The sequence below is a fragment of the Talpa occidentalis genome, unplaced genomic scaffold, assembly GCF_014898055.3.
Source record: "Talpa occidentalis isolate TD23 unplaced genomic scaffold, MPIMG_talOcc4v2.1 talOcc4.4, whole genome shotgun sequence".
NCBI lineage: Eukaryota > Metazoa > Chordata > Mammalia > Eulipotyphla > Talpidae > Talpa > Talpa occidentalis.
Window position 1 is genome coordinate 34,069,795 of NW_023604295.1, and position 9,710 is coordinate 34,079,504.

The 9,710-nt window shown below is 42.8% G+C and overlaps 1 protein-coding gene across 1 annotated transcript; it reads right to left on the minus strand.

Annotated features, from left to right (window-relative positions):
- Nucleotides 1-942: 942 nt before the first annotated feature.
- SST (somatostatin) lies at nucleotides 943-2,464 on the minus strand. The gene is made up of 2 exons (XM_037524551.1): nucleotides 2,218-2,464; nucleotides 943-1,295 (listed from the first exon to the last, which is right to left on the minus strand). Exons 1-2 carry the CDS (start codon nucleotides 2,353-2,355, stop codon nucleotides 1,083-1,085), a joined length of 351 nt encoding a protein of 116 aa, XP_037380448.1. The 5' UTR covers nucleotides 2,356-2,464; the 3' UTR covers nucleotides 943-1,082.
- Nucleotides 2,465-9,710: the final 7,246 nt, after the last annotated feature.

A 9,710-nucleotide genomic window follows, 5' to 3' on the forward strand; every position in this document is an offset into this window, starting at 1 on the left:
GAAAATGCACACCCCTAAAGAGGTGTGAGGTCTTCGTGAGCTAAATTAGCCATGTTTTTTTCTCTGTGTTGAGGGATACCATTGTTCTTACAATGCTAATAATAATGGTTATTATGCATTGCTTATTTCTATTATTTTTGGATTTTTATTTGATTCCCAGTTTATTAAAATCAAGACTTGAAATCTCTCCTTTAGTTATTCTGTGATTATGATATTGTGTTTTGATGCCTTAAATAGTATAACATTCACTGAAGAGACAACACATTTCTTGCAACCCATGTAACACTCATGATGGAATCTCATATTTAAAATATTTCCCCCCCGAGAAAAAATTTTAGGAGCTTACTTATAAAACAGAGGCAATAATTTAGCCTTGTTCATTTGCAGAGAGGATTGTCAAATAAGATATAAAAGCAATGGTGCCTCTATACATAAATTTTCACAAAGTAGAAGCGAATATTCTCTTTTTTTAGCTATGTACACCGGCTTCATTACACCAATTTTAGAATTTTTGTTTCCTTCCCTTTTTCATGTTATATATTTTACACACCAGCCTGCTAATTATTCAGACATTTCAATGTATCTATCCATAAATACTGATACCCATTTCAACACATGTATGATTTTCAGTGTATTTAGTCTGTGTAATTGATGCTTGTGGTAGTTCATTCCAATATGGATTAAAAGATAAAAGACCCAGATAATCACTGGATTAAAGATAAAAATCATAGCATTTGAAATTATTTAAGTTTGAAATGATCTAAATCATAAGGGTCACCCTTTAAAACATACCCTTTTATTACCCCCAGAGAATTTTAAATAGTATGTCTTGTGATTTGGAGTGTATATCTCGAACAAATCATCTGTAATGACAACTGACATTAATCATGTATGATTTAACGAAAAGGATTACTCAATAAAAAATCAAATTCTTGTTTTCAGTAATTTCACCATAATTTTATTTTGTATTTACAGACTTCAATTCCTAATGTAAGGGTATTGTTGAGGATTGGGGTCATTAGGGGAGAGAAATGGAGCTTGGAGGAGAGTAATCAGAGGTTGGACAAGAATAATTAATAAAGCTAACAGGATGTGAAAGTCTTCCAGAAGAAATTCTTGCAGCCAGCTTTGCGTTCTCGGGGTGCCATGGCTGGGTTTGAATTAGCAGATCTCTGCAGCTCCAGCCTCATTTCATCCTGCTCAGCAGCCTGGGACAGATCTTCAGGTTCCAGGGCATCATTCTCTGTCTGGTTGGGTTCAGACAGCAGCTCTGCCAAGAAATACTTGGCCAGTTCCTATATGGGGTGTGTGTTGGGGGAGAAAGAGAGAGAGAGAGAGAGAGAGAGAGAGAGAGAGAGAGAGAGAGAGAGAGAGAGAGAGGGCAATGATAGAGAAGAAGAAATTAAAATCTCAGGCTTGAAAATAGACTCACCCCATACCCAAAACCCAATTTTCACAGCTGTGCATTTTTTGGTTCACACTTATAATCAGTTAAAAATCTAAAAATAAGTGAAATTGTTATAATCACCAAGTTACACAAAAATAGTTAAAAACTGAAATCAAGTTTTCTACCTCTGAAGACTTGAGAGAGAGAGAGAGAGAGAGAGAGAGAGAGAGAGAGAGAGAGAGAGAGAGAGAGAAAAGCAGATCGTTAAGACAGTTCTGCAAAGATTAAACATGTGCCAACAGTTTAACTCAATTTCCATATCATGAGCTGTAAATTGGAATTCTTCTTACCATTTTTACAAAGTCACCTATGGGGAACCAGACCTTCCATATTAGTAAACATATTGTGTTCCATCTATAGAGTGCCCTTTAGCCCCCAAATCCGCTGCCTAGGAGGGAAGCTCTGCTTAAGAGGGTGCCAGTTTCAGAGTTCTGAGCTTTCAGCACCTGGGTCAGCACTTTCAGTACCGGGGATAGATGTCATCTTTGAACTCAATGACCCAGGTCTTGCGATTTCCTTGAATGCCAAAGGACTCACCTGAATGTGATCGACTGCGCTGGTCAGAAAGACACACACACACACAGAGAGAGAGAAACATAAAAGGAGATTCTGGACTTAAAAAGTTTTCCTGAGGGTTTTGGGAGCTGAGGGACACAGAAAAACACTGCAACTCCTCAGAACCACCTCTTAAGTCCACCCAAAAGGGCAGGGGGAAGGCTTAAGGAAGGTTGGGGATTCGAGAAAGTGTAAAGAAGACAGAGTATTTTTACCTGCTTCCCCGCGGCAGCAGCCAGGGACTTCTGCAGGAACTGACGGAGTCGAGGATCCGACGGTGCGCCAGTGACACCGCCCAGAGCCAGGACGATGGAGAGCGCGGCCAGCGCGCACTGAAGGCGGCAGGACAGCATCTCGGTGGCGCCGGGGAGCCAAGCGAGAAAGACGGTTTGTCAAACTCTAGGAGCGGAAACGCAGGCAGCAGCGAAGGCTCTGAACCTCGCGACTCCTAAAGCGGCTTGTGTGCTCGTCCCCCTTTTAAACACTCTCTCTGACGTCAGACTAGGAGGCGCCCCCAGATCTCACCAGCGCTTTTACGCATCATTACCTTCGTGAAATCAATCACAGAAGTGAGAGGAGGCTACACAATCCAAAGTTGTTTACTTAAAAAAAAAAAAAAGAAAAAACCTGCACGCGCACAGGCCCCCATAATTGACTCCACACACATCACACTAACGACACAGTCTTTTATATTCCCTCAGCGCTATGCACATACACATTCCGGATTTTCACTCATATGCACATGTGCATGCTCAATTACACACAGACGTTCCCTCAGCCCCCGAAAGGGCAAATAAATGCACTTACATACATAGATGCGTACACATCAAGGTATCCAGACAATTTTATCTATCATCATATTCAAACATTTTACTTGGGCCAAAAAAAATTAAAAGTATATGTGTAAGCCTGTGAAGATTCAGAATCATTCCTATAAGAACAGATTCAAGAATGGAATGTGAATGTTGCAGGGACTGAGCTATCTCTTTCTCCATTGTCTTTGTCAACAGGCTTATAGATTAAGATGTAATGGGAATGTAAAAGAACTTCACTTTTTCCTCTAAAGCAGGGAAGGCACCCTAAGCTCATCCTCTATCCCCTTTTCTCAGCAACTAAGAGATTTCTGATCTAGCTGCCTTTCTACCATCAGGAAAAAAAAAATGCATTTAAAGTGAGATTGATTTCCTGATGGTCCTTAAAAACTTGGAACTGGAAGAACGCAATGTTAGAAACCATCTAGTTCAGAGTTTAAATCACTGATACCTACAAATAGAGAGAGCTATGGCTCATAGATTGCTCAGTGGGAGACAGGAGAGTCCTCCACTTTCCAAGGCCAGAATTTTTTCAGTCAACTCAGAGGTTCCTATTAGGATCCTGGCTGGTAGGAGCAGGATTAGGTCTGGGACTCCCAGTCAGGACATGCAAATTTGAGGAATTCCCAAAACATATATGACCACTGTTGTGTGTCTGTGTGTGCAGAAAGGAACAGCAGACCCTTAGATCCAGCAGACCCCCTACCCACCACACACATAGGAAGGATGAGTATTTAAGACAAGCTGTCTTAGGATTCTTGTTGTGATCATTCTGATTAGATGTTTGCTGTTCAGATAAGAGTTCCAGAAGCTTTTGGTTTGTTTGTTTCAAAATAATTCATTATCAAGAAAGGGCTAACTAAAATTCTATCAAGGACTCAATGATCTTTGCAAGCTTTCCAATGGCTGCCACTTTATGACCTTCAAGTTCATAAAAAGGTTTTAAAAGATGTATCTCCAAAAACCAAGTGAAGCAGGGAACTTGGCCCATTCTGTCACTAGCCATACATCATGTATGCATTTTCAGTACTTAGATCAAAAGCAAAATATTGAGCGGCAAGACAGGTCCTGAACGTTTGGATAAGTGTTGCCACTTCCTTGTGTCCGTAAGCCAAGGCAGTGAGAGAACACACAGCCAAGAATGCTCAAGTTTCCCGACTGGGCAAATCAGCAAGGCTAAGCACAAAAAATGACATTAAAAATAGTCTGGGGCCTCCCCTGGTGGCGCAGTGGTTGAGCACTGGGCTGCAAAGCTGCCCACAGCCTCTGCAGCACCGGTTCAATCCCCGGCCACCGGCAAGTGTCCCACATGGCACGCAGACCTCTCCTGCCGCCCGCTGCTCCCCTCACCAGTGTGTTTTGTCGGTCTGCCTGTTCTGTTCCCGGCTCTGGCTCTGGTGAATTCTCTCACCCTCCCATGCTTCTGACTGTACCCAGTGCTTGTATAAATCAATCAATCAATCAATCAATCTTTAAAAAAAAAGTCTGAAAACACAATAAATCTGGGGTTGTAAAACCCAACCTCAGGAAATACATATTATTTTCTGTATATTCATTGAACCCTCCATAACCCCTGAATTAGTCCAGTTATGTCAGCCCAACTGTCCTGAGGAGCCCCTGACTGATCTCACATCTCCTCCACCTTTGGTAACACCACTGAATAGAGGAGAGTTTTCCTAAAACAAGATCCAGTCAAAGAACAAATTGCAGCCCCACATCTTGCTCTGTTCTGGGAGATCTTTTTCATCCTTCTCCAGACTCCTGCCCCACTTCCATGCCTTATCCATCTGGCTTTTTCCTAGACTTATCTGCACGTCTTCCTTTCCGACCAGGCCTGACCAATATCAGTCGCAGTGTGTGCCATTAGTCTCCCTGTTTTGACTTTCTTCTTCCCTTTCTGCTTCCTTCCTTGTCAACTGTCTCACCAAGAATCTTCATGATTGTTACCTGTCTTAATATCTACTTAGGAATTAGAAGGTCTGTTTGTCTCTCTCTCATCCCTGCTAAAGGGCTGAGGCCATGGATTAAATGACTGATGAATTTTTTTGTTTTATTTTGTTTTATAATCCTTGCATTGTTAGGAGTCTAAGTACCACCAAAGAGAGAAGTGGAGCCAGGACAAAAGTGAGCACAAATTCTTCCTTATATATCAAGTCATCAAATTTTGCATAAAGGTTGGTTTAGCATACAAGTGCTTCCAACTTCCTCAACCTGAGTCTTCTATAGTCAACCCTCCAAGACGTCTTTCCCATGTCCCAAAGGCTGGGAGGGGAAAGTGGTTCCTGGTTGTACCAGGGGACTTTTTTTCCTGATGTTGGTCACCAGAAACCACCTCCCCTCATCCTTAATGCAGGGGCAGGGGGGCAGAGTGGAGGAGTGTTCACAAAAGACATTCTCATCCAGCACATGAGGGTGTGCTAGCCCCATCTCACAGAGAACAGAGGTCCCAAGAATCTAAGTGCCCTGCACCAGGGCACACAGGCAGGAAGCAGCAAGGTCAGAGGGAGAATGTAGCCCCACATTAGAAATTCTTCTCTGGATGGATACCTGGCTGAAGGTATCCAAAGATACCTGGCTGAACAGACTTCTGCTAGGACACTAGCACTCTGAAAGGCATCCAAGCATCTTCCCTGTGCAACCCGTCTAGCCAGGACATGTATGTTCCCTACCTCCCTGGTGGAATGTACATTTGGAGGTGAACTACCTGTCAATGTGAGGAGTAGAAACTCATTTGATCAGGAAAGTGTAAAATTTGTGAACAGGCATAGGCATTCAATATTAAGCAATTCAGGGAAGTAAAAGCTGTCTGGTCTGGGAGTCCAGAGACCTGGCTTCTCATTCAACTCTGTGACACCCTCTCTGGGCCATGGTTTCCTCTTCTGCAAAATAAAAGGCTCAATAAGTAGCTTTGTGAGCCCTTCCAGCCCCGATGATCACTGAGTTCAAGTTTCAAGAAATGAAGGGGTAAGGGGCCTCCCTGGTGGCATAAGGAGTTAAGCATAGCACTATGAAGCTATTCGCAACTTCAGCAGCATGAGTTCGATTTCCAGCCAGGGAGCTAACCCACATGGCCGAGCAGACCTCTCCTGTCTAGCCTGCTGCTCCCCTCAGCAGTGTATTTCAGTACATCTGCCTGTTCTGCTCCCCACTCTGTCTCTGGTGAATCCTCTCACCCACACCTTTGGCCTGCACCCCAGCTCTTGTATGCACAAATAAAAGAAATCTTTAAAAAAAGAAAGAAAGAAAGAAAGAAAGAAAGAAAGAAAGAAAGAAAGAAAGAAAGAAAGAAAGAAAGAAAGAAAGAAATGAAGGGGTAAGCTAGAGTGTGCTGTAGTGTTAAAATGCTATAACTTTCTTAAAATGAGGCGCTGATGTTGAAAAAGAACCCGGTTTATGTAATATGGGGTGGGGGGAGAATGGAACGTGGTCTTTCTAACTCGTCTGCTAGAAATCTTGCTCTTCTGTCCTGTTTCTGCTACTGACCTACCCTCCCCACTCTGAACTTGTTTCTTCATCTATAAAATTGATTCACCCAAATGATTTCTACCAGAAAATATTGAGATTCTACACTGCTTGAGTGGCCAGCTGTACAGCAGTAAAGTAGATTGGCAGGATCCTAGAGAAAGACAATTGAAGTAAACACTTCAATTAATTAAATAGTTTTGAAATTTATGAGAACTAAATCAAAAATCAGAGCCTGATGGCTAAGGGAGACCCGTTCTGATGAGGAAATATTGAGGGCAGAGATCTGGATGAGGGAACTAACCTAGCAAATATTTGAATAAAGATTATTTCCTTGCCAGGTAAAAGGACAATGAATGCAAAGACCCTGAAGCATGATCTTAATATACTCAAACCCCCAAAATAAAACAAGGGAACTAGAACAGAGAGGGTGGATCATTGAGGGCTAGGAGCTGTGGCAGCAAGACAGGCAGGGTCCAGGGCTAGGAAACCATTGGAAGATTTTGAGCCAGGAAGTGACCTGATTTAACTTATTTTAGATAATGACTTTTGTAAGTGGAGAATTAACTGTAGGAGTTCAGGAATAGACGAAGAGAGGTAACTCAGGTGTCCGAGAACCATTTAAGAGAAAACAGGAACCAGGATAAAAGGGACATATATTCTCCCTTATACACTCTATGGCCAAACTAGTGGATTAGACATATAGATATTTATATCTCCCCAACAGGAGCTCTCAACAGCCAACCCCCAGAACCTGTCTCCCTTTTAGGGAAGGTGGTTTACAGTTGTTATTGGGCACCTTATTCCCCAAACTAGTTGAGGCAAGAGAAGATGGCATTTAAGGCTATTGTGGTAGCCATGGAGAAGGTGAGGACTGGCCAAATGTGAAGTCAATTTTGAAGTAGAATTAATAAAATCCGTGCATGTTTTGTTTGGATATCGAGTTTAAAAAAAGAAGAAAAAAAATAGGAACGCACAAGGGGTAATCTAGACACTCCATGAAATACCTTATAGTTCTACAAAGTCCTAAATGTACAAGAAGTGGATTTCTGACAAAGACTTCTCCATGACATTTTGCAAATGGACAGTTTTTGTCATCTTCTTAGAAGAAAATCAGAGAATAAGCCAATTTAAATTTTGTGATATGTGAATTATACCTTTAAAAAGCTATTATAAAATTTATGTCACAAAAGTTATGTCACCTCTCACTTATGTGAGCGGTGAGAACATTTTGAAAATTTACTATAGTATTTAAAAAGAAGAAGTGGGGAGAAATGAAGGCAGTGGGGAGAAGCAGCATAGACTAGTGGAAAAGGCCCTGGACTGGCTCTCTGAGGCCTGAGGCTTAAGTGTTCAGTTTTCTCCTGCTTCAAATGGGCCACATAATCCTTGTTTTTTTCCTAAAATATAAGAACTACATCAGACAATGTAAGTGAAAGTGCTGGAGAACCCATAAAACATGATAAAAAGATAGAGACCTGTGCTTGTTGTTCTGCTCAGATGGATGCAGCCAGGGCTCAGCTAAGGAGGACAGCCAGTGAGCCAGCCTTTAAGAGCAGAAGGCTCAGTTCTGATCCTCAGGCCTCATCCTCACACGGGGCTCATGGCAATTGTGATTGGAAGGTCCAGGAAGGTCTCCTTCCTGCATTTCCAGAGAAATGCAGCAGATGGGAGCGGAAATTCATCCATTAGAAAATAGTCTCTTCTCTCATATACTTCTCCTTGGTGACTATTCATGTGCATTCACTTCTAGACAATTCTAGAAGGAAGGTTTTGATTAACTAGGTAAAGGTGGGAGATCAATTTCTATTAAGGGACCCACCCAGCAGAGGGCAGACTTACTGGTATGGGTGTTGGGGTAGGGCAGGATATGGTGAAACAGAGACTTTTCTTGCCAAAGGGCAAGAATGCTTGGGTGAGAACACCTTTCTTTCTAAGGCAGCCTTACTACCATGGAACACAAGAATGAAAGCTTGCTATTGTCTAGGGGCTTCTGATGGACTGGATTTCAGCTTAAAGTGTCCCAGTTCATGTTCCTGCTAGTGGTAGAGGAGTCAGACTTTCCTGCCAAATTGACTTCCACAAAGCCTGACCTGAGGTGATAGCATTAGAGTGGAGGGGCTTGTGGAAGGAAAACTTTTTCCATGGGTGAGGGAATGGTGTGAGTGTGTGGTGAAATCTCAGCTCAGGCCTGTCCTCTCACAGTAGTCTAGCTGGTCTCCATTCTGTCACTTTCCAGCTCAAAAGCTTTCAGTGATTTCCCAGTGCTGACCAGTTCAAATGCGGACACCTCAGCTGGACGCCGTGTTTCCTCAGACACTGACCTTCCTCATCATCTCACCCTGTGCCGCTCCTCATCTCCCACCCTCCCCATACCCCAACCACCTGCTTCTCCCTGAGCACATCCTGTAGTCTCTTGTGCCCATTTTTGACATGCATGCTGTTCTGTCCACCTGGTATACTTTTGACTCAACTCTGACTGTGAACATCACAAAACTTGTTCTAAGATGCTTTAGAGTATCCCATCCAGAATCAATATAGCCTTTCCTGTGCCCTAAAGTGTGTCCTTTGTGCTCCTATAGAAACATCCCTATTGTATCCCCGTTCCTGTGGACTCTGTATGCCTCATTCATGAAAGGTTCACTAACCTGGTCTCAGTCGTATTTGTATCCTCTTCAGGGATCACAAGTAGTTGAACCATAGAGTACTTGCTGAAAAATGATGGCTGAGTTGAAGACAAAGTGCCCCCTTTTATCTGAGATCTTTCCCCCTTTTATACAAACTCAATGGGCAGGACAAGCATCATGAACCTCAGGTGACTGAAGACAGTATCACTTGAACCCCAGCCCTCGGTAGCTGACACTTTCAGGAACATAAATCTATTGATATCTTAGCGATCTCAGAGACTCAACAAGAAAAAAAATCCTAAATATCGCTGCTATAGCTGTTCCTATGTGCTAAGAACTGATGGAAGTTTTCATGTGAATATGCTAACATAGTCACTGAAAATGTAAGTCTTCACATCTTTCAGAAACCTAGGGAGGATACATCCATCATCCACTGAAAAAGGTTTGTGTCCCTGGTGCACAATAGGAGTGAATAACAATGCAAACTCACCTCTGGGCAGCAACTCATATCTGATTGAGGGTGTTAATATCAACCAGACAAGGGAATCGAGGTTCTAGGTTACATAGTGCAGCCGGGCTGCTGTCAGCTCTTCCTGCCAGCCCAGCATTTCCTCTCTCCCCAGAGATAAGATAACATTTTACCCTTAGTCCTTCTTTCAGTTGCCTTTCTCTCAGGCAACTGGGTCCATTGGGTCCATTGGTCTCTCCAAAAGCTTCCTGGACTTGACCTTTGATTTCTGCTCAGGCTCCCCCAATAAAATGAAATTGAGCTGTGCTCTGCCCCATGGTGCCATTCAAAGGATATCT

Bases quoted from the DNA above. Each gene is read 5' to 3' on its own strand.
- SST (XM_037524551.1), bottom strand. From the start codon at position 2,355: ATGCTGTCCTGCCGCCTTCAGTGCGCGCTGGCCGCGCTCTCCATCGTC. The intron at 1,296-2,217 runs GTAAAAATACTC...CACCCCATATAG, and splicing joins CTGCTGCCGCGGGGAAGCAG to GAACTGGCCAAGTATTTCTT.